This window comes from Panthera uncia (assembly GCF_023721935.1).
Source record: "Panthera uncia isolate 11264 chromosome A3 unlocalized genomic scaffold, Puncia_PCG_1.0 HiC_scaffold_11, whole genome shotgun sequence".
NCBI lineage: Eukaryota > Metazoa > Chordata > Mammalia > Carnivora > Felidae > Panthera > Panthera uncia.
The window spans coordinates 23,625,437-23,644,205 of record NW_026057578.1 but is presented as its reverse complement, the minus strand read 5'-3'; the positions used below and the strand labels follow the sequence as shown (position 1 = coordinate 23,644,205).

At 43.2% G+C, this 18,769-nt stretch overlaps 2 protein-coding genes across 2 annotated transcripts in view; one reads left to right on the top strand and one right to left on the bottom strand.

Moving 5' to 3' along the window:
- The window catches only part of GSS (glutathione synthetase), a 24,586-nt gene extending 9,277 nt beyond the window's left edge, over nucleotides 1-15,309 (bottom strand). Inside the window, exons 1-7 of the mRNA XM_049650929.1 lie at nucleotides 15,028-15,309; nucleotides 9,264-9,409; nucleotides 6,329-6,404; nucleotides 5,895-6,034; nucleotides 5,098-5,214; nucleotides 333-413; nucleotides 153-230 (exon numbers count right to left, since the gene is read on the bottom strand). Of these exons, the coding sequence (XP_049506886.1) occupies nucleotides 153-230; nucleotides 333-413; nucleotides 5,098-5,214; nucleotides 5,895-6,034; nucleotides 6,329-6,404; nucleotides 9,264-9,409; nucleotides 15,028-15,309 (920 nt within the window). The remainder of the gene's footprint in view (nucleotides 1-152; nucleotides 231-332; nucleotides 414-5,097; nucleotides 5,215-5,894; nucleotides 6,035-6,328; nucleotides 6,405-9,263; nucleotides 9,410-15,027) is intronic.
- Nucleotides 1-18,769, top strand: part of ACSS2 (acyl-CoA synthetase short chain family member 2) — a 91,459-nt gene that overhangs the window by 61,072 nt on the left and 11,618 nt on the right. The window contains exon 20 of the mRNA XM_049650927.1: nucleotides 5,437-18,769. The gene's annotated coding sequence lies outside the window, so the exon portion shown is untranslated. The remainder of the gene's footprint in view (nucleotides 1-5,436) is intronic.

The following is an 18,769-nucleotide window of genomic DNA, read 5'->3' as shown; positions in this document are numbered from 1 at the left end:
TTCTCCAGACTTTCCTGAGATGATGGGGTATTTTGCCCCTAAAATTCAGAGAGAAGGAAGCAAGCCATCACATCTCCTAGAAGAAAGGATTACTGGGGGAAATGGGTAGCAGAATAAGTTTCCTAAAGTAGTAATGCTCCCTGAACACTTACATAAACAGCCTTCGGTCTTGGTCTAGAGACCCCTTTTCAAAGACATCTTCAAACCTTCGACGGATTACGTGGATATTCCTGGGAAAGATGGGCAAAGGTTAGAGGTAATGGATGCTCTGTTCTGAGTAGTTCTTCACAAGCCTAGGGCCATTATCTGGAGGTCTCCCCTCCTTTACTTACTTGGCTAGTAGCTCATTCTCTATAGCACGCTGGTCAAATATGTTCCTTTCCTTCTCTTGAGCAATCAGTAGCACCAGAGCGCTGGGGAGAGAGTGAGCACAGTTGGCTGAAGTGACTACAAAGCTTGTCCTCCCTCCATCCAACAACCTTCAGGAGAACACACCTTCCCTGAAAGAGCAGGTATTCTCTCAAATCAGAAAGGTCTCAGGCGATACCTGAGGCTCTAATACATTATTTCCTGAAATTAGGAAACTTGAAAAAATGGAGATGTCTCTGTTCCTTCTCCAGTAGGTAGATGAAATATTGTAATGATGTTAATTTTCTACGCAAATTAAAACTTAGATTTAAAATCTCAAAAACCCAAGACGACCTTTTCTTAAAACTTAATGATTTTAAAATCTTTCTGGAAGAATAAACAGATGAAAATACTGAAGAATATTTTATAGAATAATGTGTGGGGTTGGAGGCTAATGACCCTTTTACTAGACTGTAAAGCATATAATAAAGGAGTGTGTGGTTCTTGCATGATACATTATAATAGTCAATGGAAATCCTACAGAACCCTATAGAGCCATCCATAAATAAGGAATTATCTCTTGGGGCCTCCCAACATTACTGTGATCTACACAGGGACACGTTTGGTCCCACAGTATTAATGGTATCATTGAGGCTTACCTGACCTCTTTCTTTCTGCTATCAACATAATTCTTAAAGAAGGAGGAGCTCAAGGACAAAGGAAAAAGTTAATGCCAGGAACTGTCTGTTTGGCTACCTGAGGGACAAGGCTTTAGATTCAGACGTGAATTCTAAACTTACTAGCTATGTGACTTTTGGCAAGTTATTCCACCTCTCTGAGCCCTCAGTTTGGAGTACCAAACTCCATTTTTGCTGTAGCCGTATTGCTCTTCGCCCATAGCTTCTTGCTAAGACTCTTGGGTGGCCAGATTTGGGCTTAGGAATCTAAGTGTGGATACCTTCCTCCTGTAACTGTCCTCTGGTCTGTTTGTCTCTGCTTTTCTCTGCCTCAGCTGAACCTCTTGGACTACATTCTGCCTGACTCCTTTCTACTTAACTGAAATACAGGTCCTAGTATGCCTCCTCTCCTGGCTTGCCTGAAATCTCTTGAGGGTCAGACATGACATTAAGCTGAGTCTTAGCTTTGAGTTGGGTTTCTGAGAGACAAGCTAGAAATGGTGCTTTCGTAAGCCATCTTGCCCTGAGACACCCAAGGGCCAATGGCCTTGCTTTTCATATCGCAGCCTGATTTGCTCTCCTCATGGGTGGGAAGGTGGCACCTGGCCCAGGCTGGCCTACCTCCAAAAAGAGGCGGAGGAGGGAGGCTGAAAGCTGTAGGTTAAAGTGGAACCGCATTCCCTGGTTAAGTCAGCCTGCCCTCTGCCAAATAATCACAGCCAGACTCAGAAAACATATTCTACCTCCTCCTGCCTTCAGTTCTGAACAGTATTTTGGGAACAGGACTAGGAAAGTGTCAGCTAAGGAAGGTGAAGTGGCAGTAATGTGCTGGCTGGGAGTGAGGACTCCGGATAATAGCTCCCAACATTTTATACCAAGAATCCTTCTTTCTTATCCCTACTCATTCTAACCACAGTCACTATATTTTGAAAAAGTTTGAATAAATGTCTAAATTGGAATCATAATTCATTTTCCATGCTTTTTTAAAAATCTAAAAAATTATGAGATAACCGATGAAAAATTCATCTGTTCTATCAGTGCTTGAGCCTGAGTTTTTTGATCTATACTATGGGACCATTCCTCTTGGAGGCAGAACAGTATGGTAGAAAGAATGCAGGCTTTAAAGGCAGATAGACGTGAATTCTAAACTTACTAGCTGTGTGACTTTTGGCAAGTTATTCCTCCTCTCTGACCCCTCAGTCTTCCCTTCAGTAAAATGAAACTAGTACTCCTTAAATGGTAGCTGCTATTATTACTACTATTATTATTACCACTACTACTACTACTATTGGAAGTACTACATAATGATCCTGAGGGGTGGTGTTGTTGTTTTTAGTCTTTCAAGTTTTTAAATTCCGGTTAATTAACATTAGTTTCAGGTGTAGAATCTAGTGATTCATCACTTACACACAACACCCAATGCTCATCACGTTAAGTTCTCTGCTTAATGCCCTTCCCCCATTCAGCCCATCCTCCCACCCCCCCACCCCCACTTCTCCTCCAGTAATCCTCAGTTTGTTCTCTGTAGTTAAGAGTCTGGTTTGCCTCTCTTCCCAACCCACCCCACCCCCACCATGTTCATCTGTTTTATTTCTTAAATATGAGTGAAATCAGATGGTATTTGTATTTCTCTGACTTATTTCCTTAGCATAATACTCTCTAGCTCCATCCACATTGTTGCAAATGGCAAGATTTCATTCCTTTTGATGACTGAGTAATATTACATTATACACACACACACATACATATATATATATATATATATATATATACACACACACATACATACATACACGCACACCACATCTTTATCCATTCATCAGTCAATGAACATTAGGGCTCTTTCAATAATTTGGCTATTGATAATGCTGCTATAAGCATCAGGGGCATTTATCCCTTCAAATCATTATTTTTATATCCTTTGGGTAAATACCTAGTAGTGCAACTTTTTGAGGAACCTCCATACTGTTTTCCAGTGTTGCTGCACCAGTGTGCATTCCTACCAACAACGTAAGAGGATTCCCTTTTCTTCACATCCTCGCCAACATCTGTTGTTTCCTGTGTTGTAAATTTTAGCCATTCTGACAGGTGTGAGGTGATATATCATTGTAGTTTTGATTTCCCTGATGATGAGTGATATTAAGCATCTCTTCATGTGTCTGTTAGCCATCTGGATGTCTTCTTTGGAAAAATGTGTATTCATGTCTTCTCATTTTTAAACTGGATTATTTATTTTTTGGGTGTTGAGTTTTATTAAGTTCTTTATATATTTTGGATACTAACCCTTTATCAGATATGTCATTTGCAAATATCTTCTCCCATACCAAAGGTTGCCTTTTAGTTTTGCTGATTTTTTCCTTCACTGTGCAGAAGATTTTTATTTTGATGAGGTCCCAATAGTTTATTTTTGCTTTTGTTTCCCTTGCCTCTGGAGACATAGCTATAGCTAGTAAGACTTGCTATGGCCATTGTCAATGAGGTTACTGCCTATGTTATCCTCTATATTTTGATGGTTTCCTGTCCCACATTTAGGTCTTTCATCCATTTTGAATTTATTTTTGTGTGTGGTATAAGAAAGTGGTCCAGTTTCATTCTTTTGCATGTTGCTGTCTAGTTTTCCCAATGCCATTTGTTAAAGAGACTGTCTTTTTTCCATTCCTCACCAGATTTTTTAAAGCATTTTTCAAAGCCATGAGATTTCATTTAATTCTCACTACCACCCTTTTAGGTTTTATTATTATCATCCCCCTTTTACAAACTGCTGCTCAGAGAAAAGAACTGTCTTAGCGAAGGTCATATGCTAGGTCAGCAGAAATGCCTATTTGACTTTCAAAATGAGAAGCCAGTCCCAGCTCAGGCACCCCATAGTTCCTACCCACCAGTGCCTAGTTCTAGGCACATAAGTCTTCCCATGTTATTCACAGCCTGGTTGGAGAAACCCTCTGCAGCATTTTTTTCATCAGTAGTTCCCCAGCTGACCCTTTCCTGGCTTCAGTCTCTTAAAAAACACTTAACCAAGAGTTAATTATTCATCTTATGCCTTCTAAATATTCAGAGTCCGAAGTTTCTTGAGTCTTAGTGAGGCTTAGCAAGCCCAGAGAGGCTCTCTTAGAGGCAATAAAGTGATTAAGGTTGCAGATTCCAGAGGGAGTGGACTATGGGCTCTACCACCAACCATCTGACCTTGAGCCATTCACTTCTCTGAACCAGTTTCCTCATCTGTAAAATGGGGGGAGTTGGGTGGTATCTACCTTGAAATATTTCATATGAGGATCTAATAAGATCCTACGTGTAGAGTGCTTAGCACAAAGTGTGGCACCAGTCCGTGCTCATTAACGGTTAACTATTAAAGCTATGTAAACATTGCAGTAACTATTGGTACAGTGCCGCCCCCTATATATACAGAAGTCACTTACCTGGCATCTTTACACATCTGGAACATGGTTGAAAATAGGAAGGAAGCAAAAAATGCCTCTAGGCAGTTACAACAGACACCACAAAATCACTAAGTCAAAGCTTATGCATTTACTTATCAAAGAGGCCCTCACACTCATTAGATGGTACATGACAACCCAGACCACTTGCTTTCCCAAACCATAGCAAATCAGAAAGGAGGTACAGGGATGGGAATGGAGGATTCCAAATTAAAGCACACTGACAGCAGTAGGAAGTAAGAACTGATAGTAGGGAGACAGGAAAACTGGGAAGAAAAGGAATAAGAACTTAAAGCCTAACAGTTGGGGCCATTAGTGCAGGCAGACAGCCTCACATGCCTCTCTAAGTCTAGATAGTACCTCTGTATTACATCAAGATACAATCACTAACAGTAATGCAATCATTAACAGATAATTGTGACCTCTAGCCAACAACAAGATTAAATTATAGTCTGTGTCTCTTATTTAAGAAGGAAGCCCAGAAACCCCTTAAAGTCTGGTACTTAAAAGTGTAAGCTTCTATTTCCAGGAAAAAAAATCCCTCATTTCCTAAAGATGTCAGGCGAAGAAGTTGCTTTGCACTGCACCCACGAATGCTGAATCTAAAGCAGGATTCTACCATTCTTTCCCCCCCTTACTTGGCTGAGCCGTAGAGCTCCCAGGCCTTGGTGATCCCCTGGGCCAGTCCCTTGCTGGGATTATTGGAGAGGATCTTGGCAGCTTCTTTGGTCTTACTCAGGACATTGAGAACATGTCTGTTGGAAGAGATGTCTTATTCAGTAATTGGATGGATCTAGAAGACCCCTCTCTGCCTGTGACTCACAGATCCTTACAGGAACATCACTTGGAGAATTAGCTGAACACTAAAAAGCATCTTATCATCATGCTTCTCAGGCCTGAATATACGGGGCCACCCAAACCCTGGCTCCGTGTATATGCCCAGAGCCCCAAGACCCTGTGTTTCTACTCTATACCAGCCTCCCTATGATCTGGAACGCCTTTCCCTGAGCACCAGTGCTTGCTATCTGGAATCCTGCTGCCAACCATCTGTAATCACAGCAACCTGGAGCATCACTGCTGGCTGGAAATGGTTGCTACTAGGGTCAAGCCTTCCAATGGGAAGCCACTGATCCCTCTCTGCCATGGATTCTGACCTCTCTTCAGGCCTTCCAAGCTCTTTCTCACTCAGGTACTGTTTCTTCAAGCTGGAATACTACTTTATACAATGAGGGAGCAAGACTAGATGAACAGTGATGTCCCTTCTCTCCTTGACATACTAAGACCTAATTACAAGTGGAAACTGCTACAGGAGAAACACATGACCCAGGGCCTGGGAAGAAATAGTTGGAATTGGAGATCCCTGTTCCTGCCTGTGACCGTAGGCCTATTAGGCTTTCACCCCACCAGTGTGCCCAGTGTTGCCCAGGGTACCCACCGGTGCACAGCTGGGGTACGGGAGGCCAGGCCCCCAAAGCTGGCAGAGATGGTGTTGATTTCAATCTGTTTCAGGACTGGGGAGCCATCTGCATTGCGCTGGAACATGTAGTCTGAGCGGTTCAGGCCCAGGAACACAGTCTGTGGGGAAAACTGAAGGCTGAGTACATTTGCCCAGGGCTGATTGAGGGCCTAGCCACAGAACAGACAGGTAACATGAATTCTACATAGAGATCAGAGTTGCAGGCTAATGCTCCAAAACCTAGTGGAATCATTCTTTTGGTCATCCCAGGATTGGTCACTGATGTACAAACCTAGTGGAGACCAACAAGAGGCAGATTTCCATGAGCTCAGGGCCTGGGCCAATTTCTTCTGGTAAAAAAAAAAAAAAGGGAGGGACAGGTCCTAGATTGGGGTGGAGTGGGGACTGGTTACCTGAGCAATGCCTTCTTTCAGGACTTGCTTGTAGATGTTAAAGAGGCGAGCAGTGAAGTTGTCCCTTTTGATGGTGCTGGAGGAGGAAATAGAGCATTTTCTAGGCTAAATGGGATCTTAAAGATCAAATAGTTCTACCCTCATCCATTGCCTCCTGAATCTTTCAGTCTGCTGACCCAAACTTGAACAGCCACATCAACCTGATAGACAATAGTGGTTTAGAACTCAGGTCTAGAGCCAGATAACCTGAGTTCAAATCCCGGCTCTACCACTCACCACTAGGCAACCTTAGAGAATTATTTCACTGTGTGTCTCAGTTTGCTCATCTGTAAAAGATAAAAATGAAAGATGGAGAGGAAAATAATTTTACTTCTATCATAGAGTTGTGGTGAAGGGTAAATGAGATATTATATGTACAGAACTGAGCATAGTGTCTGGTCCTGAGAGAAACTAAGAAATGTCATGTGATAAAACCATTCCATCTTTGAATATCTCTGATGGTTGGTAAACCTTCTGGTCGACATAACATTAACTCTCCATAGCTTCTCCTACACTCTGGGGCTTCCAAGGACAAGTCTTTTCCACCTCTTATACAGCAACTCTCAGAGATTAAAAGACAGCAGTTATGCTCTGTGCACCAAAGCATTCTTCTGACTCAAGCTAAATATCCTTTTTTTTTTTTCTTCAGCCAGTCCTCATATGATATGATTTCCTCAGGGCAACCTTCCCTATCTGGATCAGATCCTCCTGCCATGTGCTCTTAGAACACTGTGGACCTCTCCTTTGTAGTACAGATTAGTTTTAAGTTTCTGTTTTATTTCTGTGATAACTAATGTCACCTCTCCTATTTGCCTATAAACCACATGAGGGTAGAGACTTTGTCTGTGGTAGCTCATCATCATGGCCCAGTGTGCTGCTGTGACATGTTATATGAAGTAGGAGTCCATCCAGTGTGGAAGAGGCACCCACAGGTAACTAACACCACACTTGTTGTCTGTCAAGATTCAGGGCAGTCTCTACATCCCTGCTCAAGCCTAACTCACTCTCCTCACTTGTTACAGGGACCCCACTGAGCCCATGTAGCTCAGGCCTGCCCTGCAGTTCCTCTGTTCCCCAGCCAGCTCTTTCATGAGGCCTTTCCCAGCCCTTGGTGAGGAGAGTCCCCAGCTGGGCTTCAGCCTCCAAGAAAGTTGAGACACATTTTTGCTTTACTGAAGAGGTGTGTCCCTTCAACCTAGGTCCCAGGCTGCTATTCTAGCACATGTGATACTAGGGCTCTATTCCCATACAAGCTAGGGTTTGTGTGTATTTCAGAGGACAGAGAAACAGGGAAGGCAAGGTTGTAGACATGGACTGCAGGAAAGGTCTCCACATAATTGCATCTTTAGGGCAAAGATCATAAATCAGGTTGCTCATATATTCTGCAATCCAGAATCAGAGGTACAAAAGCCAGGCCCACCCCGAAAAAGACCTGGGGGGAAGGTGGTGGTAGGGTTTGTACATTCATAACTCATTGCATTTTTAGTTTCAAGTCAATGGTTTCCAAATTTCTTACCATTATGATCCCTTCCCATATTCACCTTCACACCAATGTGCACATTTTTAAAAGATTGTATCTCTGGGGTGGCTGGCTGGCTCAGTCAGTGGAGCATGCGACTCTTGGTCTCGGGGTTTTGAGTTCAAGCCCCATGTTGGGTGTAGAGATTACTTAAAGATAAAATCTTAAAAAAATTTTTTGTCTCTAACAAAATAATTGTTTTCTTTTGAAAAATTAATCAGACATGCAAGTATGTATGTCTAGTCTGTTTATGTATACACACACACACACACACACACTTATTTATTTAATTCTAAAATAAAGAATTTGGGGCGCCTGCGTGGCTCAGTCGGTTGAGCGTCCGACTTCAGCTCAGGTCATGATCTCGCGGTCTGAGTCTGAGCCCCGCGTCGGGCTCTGTGCTGGCAGCTCAGAGCCTGGAGCCTGCTTCGGAATCTGTGTCTCCCTCTCTCTCTGACCCTCCCTCACTCATGCTCTGTCTCTCTCTGTCAAAAATAAATAAACATTAAAAATTTTTTTAAAAATAAAGAATTTAATTCTAAAGTAAAGAGAGGGGCCTGAGTGGCTCAGTCAGTTGAGTGTCCAACTTTGGCTCATGTCATGAGTTCGAGCTCTGTCATGAGTTCACGTCATGGCTCATGTCATGAGTTCGAGCTGACAGCTTAGAGCCTGGAACCTGCTTCGAGTTCTGTGTGTGTCTCTCTCTGCTCCTCCCCCACTCAGACTCTGTCTCTCTGTCTCTGTCTCTCTCAAAAATGAATAAACATTAGAAAAAAAAATTGAAAGTAAAGGAATTTCCCTTGTCCCAGGGCCTGAAGATAAAAAAAGGATTAAGGGAGAAGAGACAGAGCGGTGGATGGGGTGAACCATTTCAGGAGTTCTGTATCCTCATGCCCTGGGTGGGGCCCAGTCTACCCCCCCATCTCACCCAGAGATAAGAGGGCTGAGGAAAAGAAGTTAGAAATCTGACTTTAAACCCAGTAATCTCCTTTGCCCTTTGTTTTCCCTAAAACAATGCTGACATTCCCTAATTCCAAATAGAAATCTCAGTCATCAAAGCAAGGGGCCATGGATCAGAGAATCACAGAATGTGATTGGAAGAGATCTTAGATTTACGCCAACATCCCTACATTACAGATGAAGTAATTGAGGCACAGAGAAAGAAAGGAATTTGCTTGCAGCCATATAAATGAGGATTAGAGCCAGGATTAAAAGCCAGCCCTCTTGACTTCTGTTCTACTACTTTTGTTTTCTCTGGGGGGTACCTGTCCCCAACCCCACCAAGTCAGCTGCCAGAGCAACATCTCATGGCTCCTCAGTCTTCCAGTCCCTTGGGTTCCAGCAACTCCCGGCCCCTATTGCCCCATCACCCAGTACCTGGAGAGAGTCTGCTCCAGAAAGGCTGCATTCTGGCTGACAGCATCCACCAGCATGTTAAAGTCCATCTGCACAGCATAGGCCTGCTCCAGCAGGGCACTGGGGACCAGTGAAGGGAAGAGCGTGAATGGGGCATAGCTTACCACCTGATCAAGGAGAAAGAGCGGGCAGGGTTAGAACACCTGTAAATGGGCTGTTTTCTTGTAAACATAATCCCATGAAAAGTGTAACCTACATTTATTGACACACAAACTGCCGAATAGTGGTTACCTCTGTGAAGGGAGGGAGAAAACAGGATGATGAAGGGATATAATGGGAACTTTCAGACTCTGTAATATTCTATCTCTTTACATTAAAAAAAAAAAAAAAAAAAAAAAAAACAGAAGCAAAACAGCCAAAACAAATAAACAAAACCACAAAAAATTGAGCACTTACTGTGTACAAGGCAGTTTTAAATACCTTACATGGATGCGTCATTTAACTCTGTGAGGCAGATACTATTATTATCTGTTCTTTTTTTTAATGTTTTATTTATTTTTGAGAGACAGAGCACGAGCAGGGGAAGGGCAGAGAGAAAGGGAGACAATCAGAAGCGGGCTCCAGCTGAGCTATCAGCACAGAACCTGATGCAGGGCTTGAACCCACAAAGAGTGAGATCATGACCTGAGCCATAGTTGGACACTTAACCAAGTGAGCCACCCAGGCGCCCCTATTATTATCTATTCTTAATAAATAGATAAAGGGAATTGAGTCTCAGATTAAGTAACATGTCCAAAATTATATAAAGCTGTTACATGGCACTGGGATTTGAACCAAGGTGGTTAATAAACAACACACACACACACACACACACACACACACACAGCTCCTAGCCAGGGTCCTAAACCCAGGACCCTCGTGCCAGGAGCTCCCACCCCAGCCCCCTTGCCTTCTGGTTGGGGCAGAGGGAGAGTCCTGCTGGTAGGGCTGCATCAGAAGTGATCTCTGGCCCCCAGAGTAGAAGTTAGGAGTGGTTTCTCCCCAGTGTTGGAGACAGTGACTCAGGTTGCCAGACCTGGAGTTAGGCTGCATTCTGAGTTCTTTGGACTTTGGCAGAACCAGGAAACCCAAATACCCATCTGGAACACTATTTCTAGAAGGGGATAATGCATTTGGAGATTCACAACAACAAATGAACTAGAATTTGGGTAGGAGATGATAAAATGACCTTGTGATTTATATTATGATGTATTCCTGAGTTTAACCTCTGAGTTAATATCAATTTGCCATTATCATAGTATGAGTTTATGACATTAGAACTTGGCATTTATATATTTAAAAATATTTTTTGAACAAATGATACAAAATTCAAGAGACAGAAGGATACATAGTGAAAAGTATGTCTCATTCCCTGATGACCCAATTCTCCTCCCCAGAAGCAAATTGTATACTAGTGTCTCACATGTCCTTTAGACTATATGTATATACACATTTTTCTTTTTTTACACACACAGAAGCACATGGTACATATATTGTTCTGTCCTTTGCTTTATAAATATTTCAGAGACATTTCCATATATGTTCAAATAGATCTCATTCTTTTTAATGCCTGTAGAGTATTCCATTCTTTGGATATAAAATAATTTATTAATTCAAGTTTTGTCTTTTTTTTTTTTAAGTTTATTTGTTTATTTTGAGAGAGAGAGAGAGAGAGAGAGAGAGTACAAGTGGGGGAAGGCCAGAGAGAGGGAATCCCAAGTAGGCTCCACACTAACAGCACAGAGCCCAATGTGGGATTTGAGCTTATGAACCATGAAATTGTGACCTGAGCCAAAACCAAGAGTTGAACACTTAACTGATTGAGCCACCCAGGCACCCCTGAATCTAGCTTTCTGTTATGAACATATAGGTGGTTTCCTCCCCCCACCCCATTACAATCAATGCTTCAATCAATATCCTAGAGTATATATTCTAGGTATTTTGTGTGTGAAAAAGTCCATAAATTATAAATTTATAAAAATGGAAATGTCAGATAATTAGAGTAAATCCACTTAAAATTTTCATAGATAGTTCCCAAATTACCTTCCTCAAAATCTCAGAAGACAAAAGTGAGGAAGGATATTTGTGAGAATAAGGTTTTTTCAGCTTGAAGCTTTTCTGTGTTAGGCTGGGAATCACTGCAGATTACATAGGGGGTCACCTAATACCCTGAGTGCATGTGTGATGACAATAAGGGCATTTCCTTGGCTTTAAAACTTAGAACTCTGCTTCCTCCAACAAGTCTCATTTGGCCTGAAAAACTCACAAAGGCTTTTTCTAGTAAGACTTCCCTCTGCCTCTGTCCCCATGACTCATGCCCACTTGAATTTGGGATCCATAGTATACAGCTGTTCTCCACTGTGTATAGGCCAAAGGCTGAAACACACAGTCTTTTAACTTTTTATGGAGACACAGGCACAGAGTAATAGTCTTCTACTCTGAGAAAAACGGTAGCATGTGCATGACAATAAAAGATATCCATAGTCAAAGAAACAAAGAGTGATGGGAAGAAGAGCTCCTATTTCACCTGAGGGGCCAGATTTTTTTTATTTCATGAAAAAAAAATCCAAACAAACATTGGGCCTCACATTTTAAAGACACTGATGAAAAAACTGTTAACAATGCTTGTCTCTGGGGAAGGAAACAGTGGCTAGAGGGAGGAGACTTATTCTACACTGAATTCCCTTTAAATTTTGTAACCTGTTCATGTTTGGTTTTTTTTTGTTTTTTTTTTAATTAACTCCCTAAATCTGCAGGGACCAGCTATTAATTCTGCACTTGGTTTGTCACCCCTACCTACAGGATAAAGTTCATGTTCCTCTTCCTCCCAGTATCCAAAGCCTCTTGATTATCTGACTTCGACCTGTCTTCTGTCCCATATTCAGCTGCATTCTCTTGAACATTTTGTGCCTTTTCCTATTTTAGACCCTCTGTTATGCTGTTCTTTTCTATTTATTTTTTAAGATCTAGTTCAAATACAACTGATGAGTTGCTCCTTCGTCTAGGTGTCCCATACAGTTTCCTGAGAGAGGCAGTAAAGAATGGAAGTTCAGAGCATGAAGTCAGGTGGCAAACTCTTTGGGTTTGAATTCTGGCTTTGCCAATTCCACAACCATTTGAATGACCTCAGGCAAGTTACTTTACCTTTCTAGGCCTTGGTTTCCTCATCTCTGTTGTGAAATTTAAACGAGTTAGTGATTTCAAGCTGTTAGAATAGTGCCTGGCACATAGTCAATAATAAACAGTAGCTAATATTGTGCAGCAGGCTCTCTATGTTTCCTCATAGAACTGACATTTAATTTTGTCTTGTGGCACATTCTCCAACTAGACCATGCGCTTTAGTGGCCAGAGTCTCTGGCTGACTCACCTGTGTCCTCAGTGTCTAGAATGGCCTGGCATAAAACAGGCACCTGACAAAGATTTGGACTGAAATCTCTTTCTCTTTCTCACATCCGTACACATACACATATTTCCTGTCTTTTTTCTTTTTGATGTTTATTTATTTATTGAGACAGAGAGAGAGAGAGAGAGAGAGAGAGAGAGCAAGCATGAGTGGTGGAAGGGCAGAGAGAGATAGAGACAGAGAGAATTCCAAGCAGGCTCCACACTGTCAGCGCAGAGCCTGACATGGACCTTCAATCCACAAACCCAACAGTGAGATCATAAGCTGAGCCAAAATCAAGAGTCGGACGCCTAACTGAGCCACCCAGGTGCCCCATTTCCTGTCTTTTTTCTCTGAATTGGGAATCTCACTGAGGACTATGCCTTTTCTAGGCTCCATTAACTTCCAGAAAGACCAAGTGTTGGACCTTCACACAATACCTATTGATTAATAGAACAAAAAAATCTTGGAGGGGAAAATGCTTAATCCTGGGTTCAGACAAACAGTTCACATAATGTAAAGTTCACAAAGCAAGCAATTATATTCCCAAAGCCAGAGGCAGACCTTCCACAATGTCAGCCTACCTTAGGTAACAGCCATTCGCATTCACTCAGGCCTCAGCAAATATTTATGAGTCTGGACTCTCCACCAGGCCCTTAACTTAGTAAAAAAAAAAAAGATGGTCGCAGCTCTTTAGTTACTCATATGGATTGTCACAAGGTATACTAGTAAGTAAAAAGAAAAAAGCAAGGCACAAAAGAGTTTGTCTAGGATGCTTCTTTGTGTAAACAGTGGGAAAAAGGAATATATACTTTTTTTGTTATGAGTAAACTATAGTAAACTATATGAAAGAATAAACAAAAACGCTAAAACACAGCTTGTCTTCAGGTCAGGAGAACCGGATGGCTAGGGAATATAGAAGAGAGGGTTAAACTGTAAACTCTATGTCCTTTGAATTTTGAACTATGACAATGTCTTACCAGTCACAAAATAAAAACTTTTTTTTAAGGATGAGACTTTTAAAAAATGTGGTTTGGACTTAGCAGTTCTACTTTTAAAAGCATCAACCCTACAGAAGTACCCAAACAGGCGTGTATGTAGCTGTTCCCTATAATGCTGTTTATAATCATAAAACATTAGAAATCAGGGGTACCTGGGTGGCTCAGTCAGTTAAGTGTCCAAGTCTTGATTTCGACTGAGGTCATGATCTGACCGTTCATGGGTTGAAGCCCCTCATCAGGTTCTGCGCTGACAATGCAGAGCCTGCCTGGGATTCTCTCTCTCCCCCTCTCTCTGCCCCACCCCTGCTCAAGCTCTCTCTCTCTCTCAAATAAATAAACTTAAAAAAAAAAAGGGCATTAAAAAAACACGTTAAAAATCACCTAAATAGAGGAAAGTTAAAATGTGATTCATCTATATATGGAACACTGTATCAGAATGAAGCTAATCCTAATGGAGGGAGTTGTAAAGAGTTCAACCGCAGATTGTTAAATGAAAAACAAAAACACAATCACAAAATAATCTGCATGATCTGTGTGATCCAATTTGTGTTTTAGAAAACCATATATTTTGGGGCACCTGGCTGGCTCAGTTGGAAGAGCATGTGACTCTTGATCTGAGGGTCATGGGTTTGAGCCCCACATTAGATGTGGAGGTTACTTTAAAAAAAAAACTTAAAGGGGCACCTGGGTGGCTCAGTCGGTAAGCGTCCAACTTTGGCTCAGGTCATGATCTCACAGTTCGTGAGTTCGAGTGCCCCGTCGGGCTCTGTGCTGACGGCTTGGAGCCTGGAGCCTGCTTCAGATTCTGGGTCGCCCTCTCTTTCTGCTCCTCCCCCACTCACACTCTCTCAAAAATAAAAACATTTTAAAAAAAACTTAAAAAGAAAAGAAAATCATATATTTCTTTATATACACATATATGTATATAAATGCACAGAGAAGGATGTACACAGACCAGTTGTACAGATATACTCCCCCTCTGCAGTGTGATTAGGTAGTCTTAAAAAATAATAGCTCACTGGACAAAGTGTTTCACATGAATTATCTTCTCATTCTCTTACCAACTTGAAGAGGCAGGTCCCATTATTATCCCTTTTTTATTCTATGAAGAAACTGCAGCTGAGAGAGGTTATGTAACTTACCTAATTCATACTAGAAACTCCAGACTTAAATTTTATGATTACTCTCAGCAGGCTTTTTACATATATCTAGAGATCAATTTTAGTTATTGAAAAAGATAAAATAAAGCAAAAAAGATGTCTCGACCTAAAGGAGCTGCTTTTAGCCTGGCAGGGACCAGAAAGTGAGCATTAGGATCCAGAGCAGTGTCGTCAGTGCTTGTGAGGAGGGGTCAGGGGCTTACATCGGAGGAACTGGGCTCCTGCAAGGTCCTCAGCAGCACTCCCTCAGCCAGGGCCCGGTCCACAGCCTGCCGTGCCAGCTCCTCCAGCTGCTGCTCATCCTGCAAGAGGCTCCCCCAGCCGGTGGCCATCCCAACCTGCAACAGGAGAGGGGAATGATTGGTGATGGGTTGCCTGGGGCCCACCCAGCAACCAATGAAACTGGCAGTGTGGTACAGGGGAGTGAACACTGGATGGCAGCTCTCAACTTCCATGAGTGCAAAATGGAAAGCCTGACAAAGCATTTCCACTGCCACTCTCTTGGTTCCTAATACAATGATGGCATTATTCTTACAGTAAGGAAGTGGAATCTCAGACTGGTAAAACCTGGATTTGAACCCAGGTCTCAGGACTCCCAGCCCAGGCCTTTTACATTGGAGAAAGAGGCACTAATGTCATATGTGATTGGGGCAAGTTCCTTCCCCTCACAGAGTTGCAGATTCTCTACCTGTGAAACAAGGGGTATGAGGTAGACCAGTGGTTTCCAAATCTGGCTAAATATTCTGGGGAGCCTGGTAAAGAATACAGATTCCTGGGCTCCACTCAGAGATTCTCATGCAAGAGGTCTGATGAGTGGAGGGAAGGGCTGAAGCTCTGTATTTTTAACAAATTTAAAATCACTGCAAGAGAGTATTAATTCCCCTTCTAGCTCCAACAACCCAGGTCAGCAAATCTCAAATTATGTGGGGGGTGGGGGTAGGAGGATCCCTTTGTAGAATACTATGAAATGCAGATAAGGTGAACTCCTCCCTCACACTAAGCAGAAGCAAGCTCATTAGCAGGACATGATTACATTCCCTATATGGACATCTATCATCACAGCAGCAAGACAAAATATTTTTGAGAAATCACATTAGCAGAATAGAAATAACTGAAACCCAAGTGCCCAGTGTAATAGGATGAGGAGTCCAACTGGCTGCCCAGAGACACACAGATATGAACCAACTAACACCTTGATACTAATTTTACAGCAGGCCTCAAGGATTTAAGAAGATCTGAATAAAAATCTGGAAACACCAGTTATTAATTTTGGTTTGCCCTACTGTCATTTGATTTTAGGAAAAGAACATGGCTACCCAGCTCAGTTGTCCCCAGAAAGGGAGCTAGAGAACAAGTAACAAACTGGAGAACAACATTCAGTTCCATCTCCTTCCCCTTATAACAAAATTGGTGCGAAACCAATTATGAAAATCTGTTGGCCTCAGCACAACGTTTTCAAAGAATGACCATGTAATTTCAAGAGGATCCTAACAACATTTCTGTCCAATGAGACACAGATAAGGGCTCTACGACTACAGAGTCATAGTAGAGCCCTGGGGTCAGTCAGATATGGGTTTGAGCCCATAATATTACTTCCTTCATATATAAGGTCCCCATGTGAATTAAATGAGAAAAATCTGTGTGTAGTTCCTCAGCAGGGTTTGTAGCTCTATACATGGGAGCTTCTTTTTGGCTATACCCACTTTACAGGTGGAAGACTTGTCAGGAGGTCACACAGCAGGCTGGTGGCAGAGCCAGGACAAGAACCTATGACTGACATTAGAGCAATGGAACCCTCCATTAGCCCCCATCTCTTAACATCTCTGGGATTCCAGCATCTCTGCCTGCGGTTGGACTTTTGTCTACTTGGTAAACACTGAATGGCATCTACTGCCACGCCCTTGACTAGGTACTGAGGATACAAAGAGATAAAACATAAAGATAATCACTATGTAAAGTGCTGATTGGGCCCTTTGTTTTTCTCATTCTATAGTCTCAACCCTGTGGCTTTGTTTGTTTTGCTGAGGACATTCAAATCTATACTTTCACAGTGGTGCTTTCCTGACTTCCAAACTGTAATAACCAACTGCTTACTGGGAGTCTCCACAGAACCAGAATAGAATTTGTCGTCTCCCCACAAATCTGCTCCTCCTCTGATGAACCCCACTCAGGCACTCAAGACTTGTACACACTTCTCTCCAACACCCCAGTCTCCCCAAATCCTGTAGTTTTTATTAAATATAGATTGCTTTGAATTCCTCTATTTGTCTCCACCTCCACTGTCAGATGCCTGTTCCAGCTACCATCATCTCCCTGGGCGCTAAACAGACTCAAGAGTGAGGTTATCCCCAGTAACCAAGATACACAAGCCTCTCTCCAGCTCCCAGGCTTGGCACGTGCTGTAGTCTCTTTTTGGAACACTCCCCACCACTCCTGACCAGCGTTCACGTGTGTGTTTCAGAAGCTGTCCCTGTTCTCCGCCCAGGGCTTCTACAGCCCATTAGTTGCCCCTGTACCATAGGAATTGTTGTGTATCTTGGTCACTTCTCTACCTCCAGCACCTACTACTGTATTCAATGAATGTTAAATGAATGGATGACGAATGAAAGACTGGGGCCAGATCTTAAAATGCGCAGAAGAAAACCCAGTCGGACTTTATCCTGAGGGCGAGGCCAGTGTCTGCATGAGGCTCGGGGCATAAACACCCGTCTCCTGCCCAGGCTTGCCCCACTTCATGGGCCCGTTCACTCCCATTCTAGACAAAGTTTGGTTCTAATCGCTCCCAGTTTCTTTCTTTTTTTAATTCCGGCTCTGGCTCACTGGCACGGTGTCCCCGACACCGGCCCGATCTGGAATCAGGAGATCTGGGAAATCTGGGATCCACAATCACCAGCCCAACCCCCTCAATGGTCACCAATTTCCCCTTCCCTGCAAAGGGCATGAGCTGCAACATCTCCTAGCCTTCAGGATTCCAATAGCTGGCCAGAACCCTCCCTCACATCCTCCCGAAGAAGCTTGGCCCTTGCCGGCCGCCGTTGCCTTTCCCCAACCTACTGGTTCGTCGTCCTGCCGCGCACGGTACTCAAGCCCCTTGCGCTGTAACCCAAGGTCTAGAGGGCGGGGCCTCGATGCGACCCAACGCGTTTGCGCAGACCGCGCCAGTGGGGTATAAAGGGCAGGGCGGGGGCGGAGACGTGCCTGTGGAGCTGGACGGCGACCGGGAAGGGTCAGTCCGTGCGTGAGCAGCCTTGGCGTTAAGGGTTCCTCGGTTGGATCCAGAGAGACAGGACTTGGGAAGGAGGGGAGGAGTTAGGCTGGGTCAGCGAGGAGTTACGGGTTTGCAGAGCTAGCAGGATGTCAGATCTGGTGATGTCCAGTGTAAGATGAGGAAACTGATACCCAGAATGGGGCAGTCACTACCTCAGGGACACATGGTGGGGGTAGGTGTGATAAGGGAGGCCCAGAAAAGGGACAGAGACCCCAGCGCAGGGTACCTTAGCACGGTAGGGGTCGAGCCAGTGTTGGAACCCAGGGTTCTGTTTTACACCCAGCTGAGTCCCATAAAAGCCCACCTGACTTCTCTAACCTCGGGACAGCTGCCGAAAAGCTGTAGAGGTAAAGGAAAGTATTTTCATTTTTCCAGCAATTTTTAAGTTGGGAACGTTGGAGGGTGACGCATTGTATATCACAATGCCCAATATCATTTGCATCAGGATCTGGGGCACTTTTTGAGAATGCAGATTCTTGATCCCTATTCTTATCTTACCTTTTGGCAGCCCTCCAGTTCTTTAACTGTTCCTTCTTTCCGGATTGTGATAGGATCTTCTCAATGTGAAGCACCTGATATGAATTTTTAAGTTCAAGTAACCTGAACTGATCAGTCCAAGCTCTGGGAAGTTAACCGTAACTAAGAGAGAACCCCAGCTTTCACATCTGATTAAGAAG